Source organism: Mus caroli, chromosome 16 (assembly GCF_900094665.2).
Source record: "Mus caroli chromosome 16, CAROLI_EIJ_v1.1, whole genome shotgun sequence".
NCBI classification, from domain to species: Eukaryota; Metazoa; Chordata; class Mammalia; order Rodentia; family Muridae; genus Mus; species Mus caroli.
Window position 1 is genome coordinate 27,559,595 of NC_034585.1, and position 17,634 is coordinate 27,577,228.

The 17,634-nt window shown below is 49.2% G+C and overlaps 1 protein-coding gene across 4 annotated transcripts in view; it reads right to left on the bottom strand.

Moving 5' to 3' along the window:
- Positions 1-17,634, bottom strand: part of Tmem44 (transmembrane protein 44) — a 39,019-nt gene that overhangs the window by 13,685 nt on the left and 7,700 nt on the right. For all 4 annotated transcript variants that reach the window (XM_021185409.2, XM_029470836.1, XM_029470838.1 and 1 more), the window contains exons 6-9: positions 15,676-15,846; positions 14,352-14,501; positions 12,407-12,511; positions 4,034-4,192 (exon numbers count right to left, since the gene is read on the bottom strand). In XM_021185409.2, the coding sequence (XP_021041068.1) occupies positions 4,034-4,192; positions 12,407-12,511; positions 14,352-14,501; positions 15,676-15,846 (585 nt within the window). The remainder of the gene's footprint in view (positions 1-4,033; positions 4,193-12,406; positions 12,512-14,351; positions 14,502-15,675; positions 15,847-17,634) is intronic.

The window sequence follows — 17,634 nt, forward strand, 5'->3', positions numbered from 1 at the left end:
ATCTCTGTGAGTTCAAGGCCAGCCTGGTCTACAGAGTGAGTTCGAGGACAGCCAGGGCTATACAGAGAAACCCTGTCTCAAACAAATAAAAACAAAAACAGAAGGGAGGAAGGAAGGAAGGAAGGAAGGAAGGAAGGAAGGAAGGAAGGAAGGAAAGAAGGAAGGAAGGAAAGAAGGGGATAAAGGTGACAGGAACTGAGTATCTCCTTGGCCCTCAGGCCTGGACAGTGGATGTAGAAGCATCCACTCTCATCTACGGGGTCTAGCAGAAGCACATGTGGTCAGTGACAGATCAGGCCATAGGGATGAGGGAAATACACTCAGGAGCGGCATCCCAGGAGGGAGGAGGGATGCCCTGGGTGCTCTGAATGTACATCAAGTATGAGAACGATGCCACCTTAGGGAGGAGAGAGGCTAAAGCACAGGATGCGATCTCTGAGGCCTGACTCTGACCCCCCACGTTTCCATCTTTCAGGCAAGAGTTCCGAAGGCGTGTGCAGAAGGTCTGAGCCACTGTGGCCAAGAGGCACTGCTGCTGCCTGCCCGTGGGCAGGCTCAGGCCTGTCCTTCTGTCCTCATATGTTTTCCCTTCACATGCCCACGCTCAGAAAATGTTTGCTGAATGACTGACCAGCTGCCGAGGTGAGATATACAGTTACGCCATCTGCCAACAGACACCTCCTGATATCACTTAGTACCAAACAAACCAAGAAATTTAAGGAACGTGGCTCTCCGCACCAACGGCTCTGAGGAGGTAAGAGCCAGTTAGTGGGCCTGGTGTTTAATCTGAATTTCCATTTTTACCCTCTTCATGCTTTCCAAATTTTCTGCCCCCCAAAATGTATGACATTTAGTGTGTTGCATGTATTAATATATTTAGGTTAGTTCTTGCTGTATTTCCCAGGCTGGTCTTAACCCTGGGCTCTAATCCTCCTGTCTCTGTTTCCCAGGTAATTGGGACTATATGCATATATTATTTTTGCTTGTGTTTTTGAGACAAGGTCTCACAGTAGCCTAGGCTAACCTCAGACTCACAATACGGCCCCAGCTGGCCTTGAACTCATTGCAATCCTCCTGTCTCAGCCTCCTGAATGCTGAGATTTTAGGCTTGAGTCACCATACCTATTTTTATTACTTTAAAAAAATAGAAATGTGGGTCAGGCATGGTGACACATACCTGTAATCTCAGCACTTGGGAGGCAGAGGCAGGAGGGTTGCCTCAAGTTCAAGGCCCATACCTATCAAGTTCTGGGGCCAAGCAGGACTACATTATAAGTGCCTGTTTAAAAAAAAAAAACAAAAAACAAAGAACAAAAAACCACAATGTAAGCTAAGCTGCCAGTAAGACAGACAGATGGACCACACACCCGGAGACAGCCATGACCCCCCTGTATCATGGGAGCTCCCAGCCCTGTGGGCTTAGTCCCACACTCACTGTTTTTTTTATAGGACCTTGGCAGTTGTGCCATTGGCTGTATGTGGTGGAGAATGTGAAGCAGGAATCCTGAGCTGGGGCATCTGCACTTTTTTTTTTTTTTTTTTTTTTTTGAGACAGGGTTTCTCTGTGTAGCCCTGACTGTCCTGGAACTCACTCTGTAGACCAGGCTGGCCTTGACTCAGAAATCCGCCTGCCTCTGCCTCCCAAGAGCTAGGATTAAAGTTGTGGGCCACCACGGCCTGGTTGGATATACATATATTTTTAAAATATTTATTTTATGTATATGAGTACACTGTAGCTGTCTTCAGATACACCAGAAAAGGGCATTGGATCCCATTACAGATGATTGTGAGCCACCATGCTGGGAATTGAACTCAGGACCTTTGGAAGAGCAGTCAGTGCTCTTAACCTCTGAGTCATCTCTCCAGCCCCTGGATGTACATATTTTTACATAGGATTTTAAAAGTGAGACTATAGGGAAGCTCTGCCAGTGCCTGACAAATACAGAAGTGGATGCTCACTGCCATCCATTGGGCTGAGTTCAGGGTCCAATGAAGGAACTAGAGAAAGTACCCAAGGAGCTGAAGGGGTTTGCAGCCCCATAGGAGGAACAACAATATGACCCAACCAGTACCCCCAGAGATCCCAGGGACTAAATCACCAATCAAATAAAACACATGGTGGGACTCATGGCTCCAGCTGCATATGTAGCAGAGGATGGCCTAGTCAGTCATCAATGGGAGGAGAGGCCCTTGGTCCTGTGAAGGTTCTATGCCCCATTGTAGGGGAGTGCCAGGGCCAGGAAGCAGGAGTGGGTGGGTTGGTGAGCAGGGGGAGGGGGGATGGGGTAGGGGGTTTTTGGAGGGAAAACTAGGATAACATTTGAAATGTAAATAAAGAAAATAACTAATAAAAAAAGTGAGACTACAAATGAGGAGAAGAATGGGTTCCACATAGCAGAGGAACAGCCAGGACCAGCTGCAAGGGCAGACTCCAGCAATGCTGGAGACCGCGCTGCCTAGTGCTTAGGGACAGAGCAAGAGGCCTCCATTTCCAGAGAGCAAATATCCCCCTACTCCTCCCCCATGGGCCCCTGTCTGTGCCCTGCCCTGCCCTCACTCTGCAGTCCCTTTAGCCACAGGCCTCAGTGGAGAATGCAGGCTCCAAGCTTCTAGGTGTCCCATATATTCTCAGACTCAGCTTAGGAACATTGCCTGGACAGGTGTACAGGTCCTAGCTCCGACCCGGCCCTCAACCAGCAGCTGTTGAGGGGACAGATGAACAGCAGGTGACACATCTGCACTCACCAGGCCACTGCCACCTGTGGCGGGTGGGCAGGGAAATGGGCAACAGGGAGAGGGAGCCACTGGTCCAAGGGGAGGGTCACACAAGCCGGCCTCTGGATAGAATTCTGACCCATGGGAATGGGGCCCAAGGGGACCCCAGGGAGGAAGGTCCAGAGGTCCAGGACAGGAAGGAAAATGGCCAGGACAGAATGCTAGGTATGAGCAGAGATAGCACGGTACACTGGCTGGGAATGCCTGGGAAAGCACACTAAGCGATCTGGTTTACCCCTCGTCAAAAGATTTGGAATTTTATTTTTTTAGGTTTGGAATTTTTGAGCCCTGTATAAGTCTGACTAACCTTCAGACTCTGGGTAGATAACGATTATTTTGCCAAAAAAGGGCATTAAAAAAAATCAAACTGAACCCAAACCACAGATCAACATTACGTACTGCTTATGTACATCGTGTCACAGACAGGATTTCAACACACAAAAGGCTGGGACACAAAACTCAGTCATTCCTTCCCCAGAAAGGCCAGACTGCATGGTTCTCTGACATACGTGTGAGCCTGTGTTGCCTTTGATCTCCTGTGTCCTCAGACAGACGCAAACTCCCTTGCTGAATGGGGTTGAATGGGGCTGGGTACTCAGAGCGACAGGACGCATCGGAGTTTGTGGGTCCCTCATGTGATGCACATTCTGTTTAGATACAAAGAAGATGGAGGCTGGGTGTGCTGCTTCCCATAGGTCCCGCCTGTGTGGGTCAGGGCCAGCATTACAGGTCTCTGTTTGTGGGGATAAAGAAACTTTTATGGTCAAATGGGCTGGGAAACACTGGTACCAAGCGAGATTCCTGCCTTCCTTTCTCTCTCCCTCCCTCCTTCTCTCCTTTCCTTCTAAAGTGTTCTTATATAGCCTAGGCTGGATTTGAACTCATGCCCCTCAGCCACATGAAGCCTGGCGTTACAGCCTAAACCGTTAATCCTAAACTATAACACTGAGGCTTTTTTAAGAGACCTATTACTTATGTTTTCTGTTTCTTCTTAGGAAGGACCTGAATGTGCAAGCCGTCTATGAGAACTGGACCCCAATATTCAGTGTTTCCCTGACTGGCCTAACCGTGAAACTGTTTGAGTCCCGCCAAGTTTGAAGAGCTCCTCCATAGCCATGCAGAGAGCGTCACTCACTCATGATTAGCAGTCGCGAGGTTAATAAGGCAAGGTTTACAAAGCGGTTCCGTCTCACGGAGGCCCCAGCAAGCGTTGCTAGGTGACATGCCCACGTGCCCTCCCCGAGGGCAGCCCCTGTACCTCCAGGTCCGAGTTGATGGAGGAGACCTCGGAGGAGCTGCTGGAAGACACTCTGGCCTGGATGACCTGGATGGGAGGGTACGAGGGAGGCTCTTGCGAGGAGGCGTCTCCGGTGCTCGTCTGCCCGTCACCAGGCAGCCTGGTGGCGCTACAGCCTGCCTGCAAGGAGTGAAGGAAAGAGTGGGCAGTGGCACTTGGTTTATGTCACCTCTCAACATGCAAAGCATTCCTGCATGTCAGTATTCCACAGGCGCAGAGGTGCGGGCTGCAGTGTCCCCTGGACCCTTATTCCTCAGCATCCAGAGGTGGCGGCACTCCTGTTCCCTGTGTCCTTCCAGATATTCCACATGCACACACTCAAATGCACACATATGTGTGCCCCCTACTTCCACTATAGAAGGTAGCACACTCTATAGTCTCTTACAGGTTTTATGTCCACTTAACAACGTGCCTTAGACGTGGTCTATATAATAAGCTCGGGGGGGGGGGTGTTGTTAAGAGTACCATTATAGGGCTGGAGTGATGGCTCAGTGGTTAAGAGCACTGACTGCTCTACCAGAGGACCTGAGTTCAATTCCCAGCAACCACATGGAGGCCCACAACCATCTGTAATGAGATCTGATGCTCTCTTCTGGTGTGTCTGAAGACAGCCACAGTGTATTCATATAAAATAAATCTTAGAGAGAGAGAGAGAGAGAGAGAGAGAGAGAGAGAGAGAGAGAGTAGCATTATAGATGCTCACAGTCTATTTAGCCAGTCCCAGTCCATGCTAACCGCGGTAGGTCACACCAGTGCAGTGGTGTGGACAAGATGCTCCTCATAGGCTGAGGCTTGAATACTCAGCCCCTAGTTGGTGACCCTGGGCAGTTTAGGAGGTGTGGAATTGTTGGAGGAAGTACAACGGTGGAGGTGAGCTTTGATGGTTTAAGGTTCCTGCCGTTGCAGCCGGGCAGGTAGTAGTGGCACATGCCTTTAATCCCAGCACTTGGGAGGCAGAGGCAGGTGGATTTCTGAGTTCGAGGCCAGCCTGGTCTACAGAGTGAGTTCCAGGACAGCCAGGGCTACACAGAGAAACCCTGTCTCAAAAACCACCCCCAAAAATAAAATAAAATAAAAAGATTCCTGCCGTTGCTACTTTCCCCTCTCCACCTTGGGTTTGCAAGCCTCAGTTTCCGGTAGCCAGCTCCAGGGTCCAGTCTGCTTCCTCTGCTACCACCGCTATGGAGCTGGAAGCCCAAATAAACCCTTCCTTCTCTAATTTGCATTGGCCGTGGTATTTTCTTGCCACGGTAGAAAAGTAACAAACACAGCCAGACATCTGAAATTTCAGGGTACACAGAGAATCGCTAGGAATTTCTGGATTAAAGGGGTGGGGGGTACATTTATAACCACGACAACTATTGTCCAAAACACATGCCACCAAGACTTTATCAGCTCACACTAGAGCAGCACTAGACAGAGTGGTGGGGAACCTGGGAGACACAGGAGGAGGAGGAGGAAGTTAGTGACTGCATCTGTTCTCTATCTTCGACCTACCTAACCCATCCTTCCAGAGTAGATAGGATTCTGGAGAATCCACAGTGATCAGGAGAGTGCCATCTACTGGACTTTCAGAGCCATGACACCTTCTGGGCTTTGGCCAGGGTCAGGACAATCCTCTCAGTCCCAGCACTTGGGAAGAGGAGGCCGGAGGACTAGGAGCTCCAGGTCATATTCAGCTGCGCAGTGAGTTACAGGATAGACTGGTTACCAAAGACTCTTTCAATACCAACAACCATAACGAAAAGCAAAGGGTTGCGGTGGCGCAGCTGGTTGGATACACTAAAGGGGAAGCAGCAAGAGGATTATGAGTTCAAGGCCAGCCTGGGCTATACTTTGGGTCTGGCAACATGGCTTAAAAGGTGCTTGCCACCAAGCCTGATGGCCCAAGTTTGATCTCCCAGAACCCACATGGTAGAAGGACAGAACTGGCCCCTTTATGTCATGTGCATGACGACCCAACGCACACAGCTTACACCAAAGCTTTCTGAAAGGTGATCTTCTGCTAACTGATTGTCACATCACCGTAGGACACTTGTCCTCTTTGGGTCTCTGTTTCCCAGCCAATCACAGAGAGTGGTGATCACAGCAATGGCGAAGGGACATGATATAAGTCCCCTGACCCCAAATACTGAGGGTTCAGCCCTAGGTGGACTTCGTGTACCGTATTCCATGAGTCAGAGGGGCAGGTGGAGAAAGTCCACCAAGAAACAGAGACAGGATTCTGGTTGCAGCCCTGGGACGTAGGTAAGGGGCACCCTGATGGCCTCAGAAGATGGGAGCTGAAATAGATCCTGTGGGTGGAGTGGGGTTAGGGGCGGGTGGCTCCTAGGCAACAGAATAAATCCTATAATCTCCCAGGGTGTGTTACACCGGAATCAACGGATGAACAAGGGTTTTCCAACGTCCCCGTCGAGGGTGGAGCTGTTGGTCTTCATGGCCATGACCCCTCTGCCCATCTCTAGTCGATCCTGAACCTCTGCCACTGGCAAGCCACGTGACCTTGAGCAGTTATGGAAGCCCATCCCCCCTGCACCACCTCCCAATCCCTGCCACTTGACTGTTTCCTAGGCTGTAAAATGAGAGTAATACGTCCAGGGTCAGCACTGAATTTAATCTATGGCAAAGGCTTGGGCCAGTGTCGCAGCTCCTAAGGACCAGGTAAATGCTGGTTGTGCTGTTTGCAGTCAGTCAAGCCCACTGTGAGGGGAATGAAGGCTGGATGTCCAGTGCCTCAGAAGGGCCTCTCGCCCTCTGGTGGACACAGGTGGAAGAGGCTGGATGAAACTCGCTGGTGGGTAGGGGAGAATGAGGGAGGCACGCATCCCTTGTGAGTGGGTTTGGAGAGGGTGGTTCCCTAGTATCGATCAAGCCACACGGAGGCATGAGGTGACTATAGATGAACACAGTTCCACGCTACTCTTTTTTCTGTGGTTCTGGGGGTGGAACCCAGCCAGGACTTCAGATGCACGCTAAGCAAGCAATAAGCCAATCACAGCCCAGGTCCCATGTCAGAAAAAGCTTCTGAGATGTTTTTTTTCTCACTAAGTTCCCCCCACCCCCACGTTTCGCAACCCCCCCCAACTCCCATTCTCCCCCTCCCCTCTGGTCAGAAGAATGCTTTCATGGCTGATGTGGGCTCATCACTTAAATTTATGCTTTGATTCTCTCATTGGCAGAGGGATTCACACCCAGCATCTAAATAACCCAGCAAAGGGTAAAGCCTTGCTCTCAGACCCCAAGTCCTCTGAGTTCCCATGTCTACCACATAGTAGGGCAGGGGCCACATCATGGGTCAAAATGCACCTGAACTGAAGACTCACAATTACCCTGTAACTCCAGCTCCAGGTGGTCTGACACCCTCTTCTGACCTCATGGGCTTCTGCTCACGTGTGGTGGGGCATACACATACCTCGGATGCACACACACATACAAAAATGAAGAACCTTCTTGAAAAATGTAAGTTGTATTTGTAAAAGAGCATTCCTGCCTACCAGGGTGGCACACACCCATAACCCCAGTGTCTGAAGTAGACGGATCTGAGTTTCAGCACAGCTTAGCCTACAGACACCCACCCCCTCAAATAAACAACAACAACCAAGCCAAACCAAACCAACAACAAAATACCCCAAAAGCGAGTTGGACTCACTGTGTAGCCCAGGCTGACTCTGAAATTGGAGCAATCTTCTGTCTCTCCTCTCCAGTACAGGCCTCATTAACTATTTTTTAATATATTTTATTATTTCATAGGTTCAGATATTTTGTCTGCATTCATATGTGCACTGCTTGTGAGCCTGGAAGCCAGAAAAGGGCATCGGGTCCCTTTAAGCAGGAATTACAGTTGTTTATGAGCCACCATGTAGACGCCCAGAATTGCTCTGAAAGAACAGTTATAGCCCCGGAGCCACCTCTCAAGGTCCCTCATTGACTATTTTAAAAGAAGCATTTGCAGGACCAGCAAATAGCCTGGGTGGGAAGAGGGTGGCACAACGGGAAGAGAGAGGGGAGTCTGGGGCTTGAATCACTGCATAGATAGCGACAGCACTTCCTGTGGGGACAGCACTTCCTGTGGTGCACACAGAGCCTATCTGGGCAGGGAAAGCCTGCGCTGTGTGGATGTGGTAAGTGTGGGACACCATGTGGGGCATCTGGGACTGGAAGTAAGGGGAGAGGAACGGGTGCTTCCTCAGAGTCAGCATGAGGGAGGACTGGGCAGTGGATCTGGGGTCTGCAGAAGCACACCAAGAGGAGGACGCACCCCCGTCAGGGTTGAGACAATCCCACTCTAACCTTCAGATCTTACCTTAAGGCGTTTTGCTCATTTGGAGATGTTATTCATCTTGCTGGGATGTTTCCCCACCCCCACCCCACCCCTTTGAGACTGGGGTCCTACTGTGTAGCTGTAGCTGGCCTGAACCTTGTTAGGTAGACCAGCCTAACCTGGAATTCGCAGAGATCCTCCACATCCACACCGTTCTACAGGAGGGACTTGAGTGTTAACGATGAAGTTTGCCCTTAGTGTGAAGTGGCAGAAAACACTGGTGGGGCTGCAGAATCAGCACTGGGGGCCAAGTGAGTCTCAGTCAGACAGAGGTGATTGAGGATTCAGCCACTCAGAGGTCACTGGTGACCTGACCAAGAAATCTTAGAATAGTGGGAGAAGGAGGTGAACTTCTTGTCACCTCTTTCTCAACCCTCTTTCCCTTGAGGACCCAGAAGGTAAGCCAGAGCCCCGAGGTCCCTTCCCCACTCTACCTACAATCCTTTGCTTCCCTGTCTGCCTCAGCCTCAGCCCAAAGTCTTGCCACCTCTTTTCAAGACCGACCAGCTTCTAGTGACGTCTCCCTGCCTATCTGCTGCCTAGCGATGCTTCAAACATGCACAGGTGACCTTGAGTTTAGCTCCGAAGCCTTCCCAGAGGTCACTGCCCTCAGACTGGCAGCTAGATACTACCGCTGGTGATCTTATTCTTTTCTTCATCTTTCACACACACCACATTCTGGGAGGGACTAAAATATGTCTCTTTTGTATCTAGATTATTTTAAATTAAAGACAAGTAAAAGCCAACGGAAACAGGGAAACTCTTTGCCATTTTATAGCTTCCCCAAGAACAGTCCTTCCTCAGAGCTGAGGCGACTCCTTCTGAGGCTCCCAAGGATACAGAAACCTAGGCCGCTCAAGTCCCTGCTGTAGAACGGTGTGGATGTGGAGGATCTCTGTGAGTTCCAGGTCAGGCTGGTCTATGTAACAAGTTTCAGGCCAGCTACAGCTACACAGTAGCTACACAGTAGGACACACACACACACACACACACACACACACACACACACACACACTGTCTTAAAGGAAAAGAAAACCCAGCAGGATGAAGAACAATGCCTCCAAATGGACAAAAGTCCTTAAGGTAAGACCGGAAACTGAGAAAATGCACAATGAGAGGAAATGTAGGTAAAATACTTTAAAATACAGCATAGGCATGAATTTTCTGAGCAGGACTCCTGAATTTCCTTTTCAGGGGTTGATAAATGGAACCTCAAGAAGTTAAAAAGCTTTTGAGCTACAGAGGAAGTGGTTAACCAAGTAAAGAGACAGCCCACTGAAGGGTGAAAAAAATATTTGCTAGATGACATTACTACCCGAAATATATCATGATAATATTAGCCATCTATACATCTGACATTAACACATAAAATATACAAAGATCTGGAAAAACTAAACAAGAAATCAATCAATACATATTCTAATGAAATGTGCAATCCACAAAAGATGAAATATAAGTGATCGATAAAGTACAAGGAAGTGCTCAACCTCAGAGAAATCTTAATTAAAAACTACATGGAGGGGGCTGGAAGAGCACTGACTGCTCTTCCAAAGGTCCTGAGTTCAAATCCCAGCAACCACATGGTGGCTCACAACCATCTGTAATGAGATCTGACGCCCTCTTCTGGTGTGTCTGAAGACAGCTACAGTGTACTTAGATATAATAATAAATAAATCTTAAAAAAAACTACATTGAAAATCTTCCTCACCCCAGTCAGAATGGCAGTCATTAAGAAAACTAACAGTGGTGGCGCACGCCTTTAATCCCAGCCCTTGGGAGGCAGAGGCAGGCGAATTTCTGAGTTCGAGGACAGCCTGGTCTACAAAGTGAGTTCCAGGACATCCAGGGGAACACAGAGAAACCCTGTCTCAAAAAAAAAAAAAAAAAGAAAGAAAACTAACAACAGGTCTGGGGAGATGGCTCAGTGGTTAAGGACCCTTGCTGCTCTTCTAAAGGACCTGAGCTCTGATCCAAAGCACCCACATCACGTGGCTCACAATTGATTACATCTCCAGGTCCAACGTCTTCTTCTGGCCCCACTGTGGCGCACCACGTGCATACACCCACATCCACCCACACACAAACACAGAGAGAGACAGAGACAGACAGAGAGAGAATGAAAAAGAACAAATTCTAACAAAGTCACAGACAAAAGGGAACCGGTATACATTTACTGGCGGTAATATAAACTAGCCTAGCCACCAGGAAGTCAGCATGGAAGAGTCTCCGGAAACTGAAAATAGATCTAGCACACATCCAACTAAAGCACTCTTGGTGCTTACGTCTTGAAAGACTTGTAGCTAAGTTACAGAACCAGTCCAACAACAGCTGCAGAAATCATTACAATGTAGCTTATACACATAGCAGACTGGACATAAAGAAAGACGCTGTCAGGCCATCTGCAGGAAAAGAGACAACTTGAGATAATCCCTTTAAGAGAATTAAGATCAGTCTCAGAAGCCGGGCGGTGGTGGCGCACGCCTTTAATCCCAGCACTTGGGAGGCAGAGGCAGGTGGATTTCTGAGTTCGAGGCCAGCCTGGTCTACAAAGTGAGTTCCANAAAAAAAAAAAAAAAAAATACGGCTTCTGCTAGCAGACGAATGAGAGAACAGGGTCACTTGAGCCTATTGGTGGCAAGGGGGGACTGCGAAAGCTTTTGGGATAGTATTGGAAATGTAATTGAGGAAAATAAAAAAAAAAAAAAAAAAAAAAAAAAAAAAAAAAAAAGATCGGTCTCAGAAAGGTAAATTATTATATTCTTCCTCTCTATCAAGCTCCTTGATTTTATAAAGACACATGCAGCTATGTGTGAGCATACACATAAAACTGTCCCATAGAAGTAAAACTGCTCAAGGAAACAAAGTGGACAAAAGGGAATGGGGGAGGGGAGAGGGTAGGGCCAGGGGGCAGGGGACAGGGGACAGTGGGATGTCTAATAATGACTGTCAACTTGATAGGACTTACAGTCATCTAGAAAACAAGTCTCCTGGGCAGACATGTGTAAGGTAGGTCGGTTCCGTGGGTAGCTCCACCCTGAGAGTGGTCAGCACTATTCTTGGGGTGGGTCCTGAACTTCTCAGAACTGAGGGGGGAGGGGTTGAGCACAAGCATCCATCTCTCCCTGCCTCCTGGCTGTGGATGCAAGTGACCAGCTGCCTCAAACTCTCCATGCTGGACTGCATCCTCGACCTCTGAGCCACAATCAACCCTATCAACCCGAAACTGTTTATTTCTGTCTCAGCAATGCATCAAGCACTAGTCCACAGGACGGGGAACATACAGCATGCATGCACGCAGCACACATACAGTATACGCTGGTATAAAAATATCTTTAGGTAGTGAGGTAGCATCTATGAGGAAAGATACAATGAAAGAACATTTAAATAAGTAAAAACTAAAGTCTGGTTTTGTTTTTCAAGTCAGGGTTTTTCTGTGTAGCCCTGGCTGTCCTGGAACTCACTCTGTAGACCAGGCCTCGAACCCGGAGGTCGTCTGCCTCTGCCTCCCGCGTGTTGCGACTATAGCTGCCTGGCAAAACTAAAATCTTAAAAATAGGCCAACGGTATACATGTTCCCTTCTGTATTCACATTCGTAGAGGAAACTTCTGTGTTTCCCCACATGGGACAGCTGTCACTGGAGACTCTCACTGAAGAAGAAGACAACCCTGAACTGCCACGCATCCCTTTCTCTCTTCTTTCCTAACTTGCCCCCAACTTCACAAGCTCTAAGCATTTTTCCTGAGCCTGCAGTGGTTTAGAAACCTCATGTCCCTGGACCACATTTTTCTCTGTAAACACCTATGTATGGGTAACCAAAAGGTTTCTGTCTCTTTTATCAACCTGAGTCCCAGTCCTCAGCCATGGTACCAAGAAAGCCGAGGGAAAATAACTTTTCTGTACCCCTCCACTGCAACTCTGGAGAACCCCAAATGGAGAACCAGCTCTTTCAGGAAGCCTGCCAGGCTTTCTTCTCACCAGGCTGGATACCCAGTAGTGACCCAGGGGGGCTCACCTGCTGGGCAGGCTCGATGGTCAGCTCCATGTAGCGACTGATGGCTGTCATTGTCCTCAGGGGCTTGCAGTGTGACAGGCTGGTCAGAGGCACCCAATCTGAGTTCTTCAAAAGGGAAACAGAGAGGCAAGGGGGAGAAGTTATAAAGCCAGAAGGCACCTTCTAAAAGGAAGGTTTCATATTCAAAAGAACCATAAGCCAGACATGGTGGTGCACGCCTTTAGTCCTGAACTCAAGAGGCAGAGGCAGGTGGATCTCTGTGAGTTTGAGGCCAGCCTGATCTATATTGTGGGTTCTAGGCCAGCTAGGGATATACAATGAGACCCTGCCTCAGAAAACGCTGCTTTGCAGAGGTCTTCCCATGCTCAGAATTTGGGAGCCACCCACCAGGTGCAGAGTAAAGTCTGATTCAAGACAGTGGCTCTGACTTGAGCATTAGCTTGGGAAAAGCTTGCTAGAAGCCACCCTGGGTTTAAGAGGAGGGACATCTGGTCCTGAGCCCACACTTTTAGAACTTCGCTATCAGCAGGTATGTTCAGGCATAGCTTGCCAGCTGGGTACAGTCAACAGTAACTGGGGATGAACATACACCACAGGGTCTCCTTAAACAGTTAGGCTTATTGTGTGTGTGGGCTTTGTTGTCTTGTTTTGTTTGTGATTTAATTGTATGATTCTCAAGGGTTTACTTTGTGGATGACAACTGGGGGGTGACAACATAAAAATGTTGGACCTATAACCATCACGGCACACGCCCAAGGCTTCCCGTTGCCTGTCCAGGGTCACACAGACCTCTGGACTGAGAGCTCTCTGGTGAGGCACAATTTTACCTCAGTGGCTACAGTGGAGGGAATAAGTGTCCCATTCTCTGCTCCAGGTGGGGGTGGGGGCTTTACTGCAAACTCAGATCTGGGAGCCCAAATAACCCACCCTGGTGTTTGGTCGGCTCAGGCTACACTGCTGAGCCTAGAATGTTCTAGGGAGTAGTCTTGCCTTTTTTTTTTTTTTTTTAATTACTTTTCTCCCTTTCAAGTCCTATAAGAAAAGGAATCCCAGCCTCCTTTCCATCCTTGCCCTGTAAGAGGGGCCTGAAGTGCTGAGGAGCCCAGGAGCGGGTGACATCACTTTAGTCCCCCAAAATTAGTAAAAGGGGAGATACTTGTCCTAAAACTCCTATGAGCTCCCATAATGTTTTGTAATGTGGGTCTTCTGAAGAAGATGCACTGCCCCGGTTAGGGTCAGATGTGGTGTCTTAGAACTCACCAGTTTGGATCGAGCATAAAGAGACAAGAGGCTGGGGTACAGTGCAGACCCCAACCCCGAAAACCTAAGGAGACAGACACTTGCCTCAGACATATGGACTCTCACTAGTGGTGAGTTAGAGCTGTAAATGTTGGACACGGTCATGAGCAACGCTGCCTCAGACGTTAGCAAAACCAGCCTCCAAGCCAAGATAGCTAAACTGTCTCGAATACAAATCCATCCTTATGACCTGGGACAAGTTTCCAGAGACAGCGTGTCACACAGATGTGCAAAGGCGGGGATGAACATTCAGCATGCCCATGGCTCTGGAATTGTCAGGACACGGCAATGAAGTCAGAGACGCATGGGAAAGTGACTACGGATGAAGCCTGGAAAACCCACATTGTTTTAAAATTAAGACGCTCACTTGGGCAGTATGTGGGTCCGTGAGTTACTTGAATAACAAGACTACTTGACGATCCAACCACACAGAGGCAGGAACGGCTTCAGTAACAGAAACAAAACAACACAAAGACAATTGGGAAAAAAGAGAATCCCATTGTATTCAGGATCTCGGGAGCTTTGGACATAAAAAAGCAGTTTTTAAGAGACTGAGTATAGAAAGACTCCCAGAAGCCCCTGATCCCAGTACTTCCCACCTCTGCGCACCCAGCCACCAAACCAGACATTTTCTACCCAGAGAGACCTTGTCCTCGGTCCTGGCCTCCTGGTTTTCTTCTTCCTTCTCTGCACAGGTCAAAAGGGCTTGTGTGTCGGCACTCTCTCTGGATTCAGCCGTAGCAAATCCGAAGGCTCGGCTCATCCTGCTCTTTATCACGCAGGACAGAAAGATGATCTGAAATGTGGGAGTTAAGGTACACGGACGTGGAAGTGGAGAAATTCTGCCTCCAGGGGGCGCTCTTCACACCCCTGCCTCCTGAGCAGCCTGCCCTGGCGCTCCTGTCCCAGGCCAACAGAGACTATCTTAAAGACAGGACCTGATCAATTTTTCTCTCTCTTTTTGTTCCCTGCTAAATGCTTGTGAGATGGAAACATTTGGGAAACATGGCTCACGGTGATAGCACACACGGTGAGGAGGACAGTGTCTGTGTGAAAACACAAATTGGGACCTTACCACAGTGAGCCTACATGCAGTGCCCAGAGTTCTTAGACTGGAAGACATGCAGAGATGCACAAAAGGGGCAAGGTGTTGAAGACCAGCAGATGTTGAAATTACAAGGCTGTGCCAGATGTGGTAGTGCACACCTGTCATCCTAGAACTTCCAAGGCTGGGGCATTTCGAGTTCAAGGCCAGCCTTGAACTTGGCAATGTAATAAAAAACTTATCTCAAAAAGAAAAAGTAATATAAAGCCCCAGCTAGAGAATTCTGGGAGTCACGGGTAATCAGAAGGGAGGAGGGCAGCCTCTCAGGCAGAGCCTTTAAGAGTGGCCTGTTTTGATCTTAGACTTCTGGGTAATTTAAACTCTCCCACCACCACAACAGAGTCACATTCAGAGGCTGTCAGCACCTCTGGACTCCCCCAGCCACCAGTACAGCTTCACTTGCCCTTGAAACACTTGTGCAAGGTCGCTTGGGTGACAGCGTGTCAGGCAGCACCTCTGGGGCCCCAGGAGTCAAGGAGGCTCAGCAGCCACCAACTGAAGGCACCTCTGTCAGCTCTGATCTCTACACAGGCCTCTCCCCAACGAGGGCAGGCTCCATCAAGAGAAGCCTGGTAGGATACAGAATGGAGCCTGGAGATGGGCCCATTGACCCAGAAGGCTCAGAGCCTCCCCTTTTCCCTTGCTATTCCAGAGAGCTATGGGCCAGAGAATTGTCTTTGAACTGGGCAAGCCCTGAACTGCGGATCACTGCTGGCGTCTGCTTGTCCCAGGCTTTTAATGACTGGACTGCTGGGCCAGTGTGCTGGCCAGCAAGACCAAAGGAAGGCATGCCAAGTGGGAGGTAGGACAGAGCCCCTGGCTGCAGGCAACCCAGCCTCCCCAGCCACTGGGCCTGGGTGGATACAGCAAGGTCCAGCGCAGCTCGGCCCAGTGAAATCAGGAACCAGGGTGTGGCCTGAAGGAGGTAGTCAGGCTGCCGGTCATGGGCCACGATGGCCGAGGCGTAGAGGAGACCAGCCAGAGCTGACAGGAACCGGGTCCACAGGTGGATATAGGAGAGTGACTTGCCCCGACACTGCATAGAGAGGAGGGGCCGGGCAGGAGGACACTGGATCTCTTGGTGGTATAGGGCAAGCCCTATAAGCAGCCACTTAGAAAGGGCGCTCCTTCTGCTAGGCATCGATCGAGCTGTTCTTCAAGCTGCTACTTTTGCCTGGCAAACTCCTCAGAACCTTACTTAAATCTTAAAGCCGGGAAACCTTTTCTTACTGTTTGCAGCCTATGGAGTACTGATTCTCGTCTGGATTCTAACACCTGGCACCTACCTGACACGGAGGGATGCGTGAGACTCTTTACACATTCGGGGCACTCCTGGGAGCAGACCTGGGACCATCCCTTCTGACAGTGGGTAGGAACTTGGAAATGCCAACGGGGGAAGGTGAGGGAGAATGGGTTACAAAGAGCCACTGGCCAGCTATTCTCGTGTGGAACCACACCAAACAGGGAGATCAAGGGAGAGATGACATTATGGAATTGTGAAGCCACGGGGACATTCTGAGAGGATGGACATTGGAGATATTGGCTCACAAAAAGGGACATATGCAATATTCATGGTAGTAGTTGTCTGTAGGCATGAGGTCACTTTAGGGCCAGTGAGATGGCTCAGCAGATAAAGACACCTACTGTTGACAACTTAAGGTTGATGCCTGGAACCCACAAAGAAGAAAGAAAGGTCTCCTGAAAGTTGTCCTGCGGTCGTAAAACCCGAGCCATGGTATACATGTGCCATGTCTCCAACAATTAATAAATTAATAAATATAAATTGATAAATATTTAAGTCATTTTATATATACATATATATATAAATTGCATAATATATTTACATTTACATATATATATGCAAGTATAAAACATGTATAATCTGGTTTTAAAATCTTGCTAAGTGGTGGCATTTAGAACTATTTAGGGCGTTGGCTAAGGAATGGAACAAATTTCAGGAGAAAAGTATATTTTGGCTGATTTTCTCTCATTTTTGTTTTGAATCCCCGAGGAATTCTCAGATGGACTGCGGATGCAGCTCTGTGGTAGACTGCGTGCCTGGTACATGTGAGGTCCGGGGCTCAATGCTCAGCACAGAACAAACAAACAAGGCACTGTCGGGACTGCTGCATCTCCCCTGTATCTCAGCTAGTTTCTTCCCAGCCATTGTTCTGGCCTCCACCTGCTGAAGGCCCTTGAATAGAGAGACCCAGTCAAGCACCTAACTGTGGAGTGCCTGGATGTGAGGGTGGGTCTGGTCCCTGGCCCCAGTAATGGCTGGGGGTAATGGTGCCCCTCTGCATGGTTCCCACAGCACACGGGAAGCCTCTCAGGTCTATTGAGGGCCTGTGAGTTCCCCAGCCTGACCATCCCACTGCAGGCCCGAGGGAACTGGAACAGGAGGTCAGGATCCGTGGAAGGTCTCCCTGACATGTCAAGCTCACCCAGAGGCTGCTGCAGCCAGAGCAGCATCTCTGTCTCTTCCTTTAGCCTGGAGACAGGACTTGCAGACTCGGGCCTCAAAGCACAGCTCGGCTCTTCATGCACAGTCACAAGCTGCCCTCCTCCCAGCTCTTGTTCTTCTGACCCTGCCACTAAAGCACGGTGCTCCTGGGAAAGTGCTTCCCCTCGGGTTAAATAACAGGCCCAGGTCACTTTCTAGTATCAGGGGTGGTGCTGGTCTTATTACCCAGGCAGGGGCATTACCGCAGAGTCTTCTATGGAGAAAACCTGGCAGGACAGTGTCTACACCAATCCCCGAGCTCACTCAGGCACTGTCCTGTATGGTGGCTTCTCCGCGTCCTCCCCTGGGTACAGACAGCCC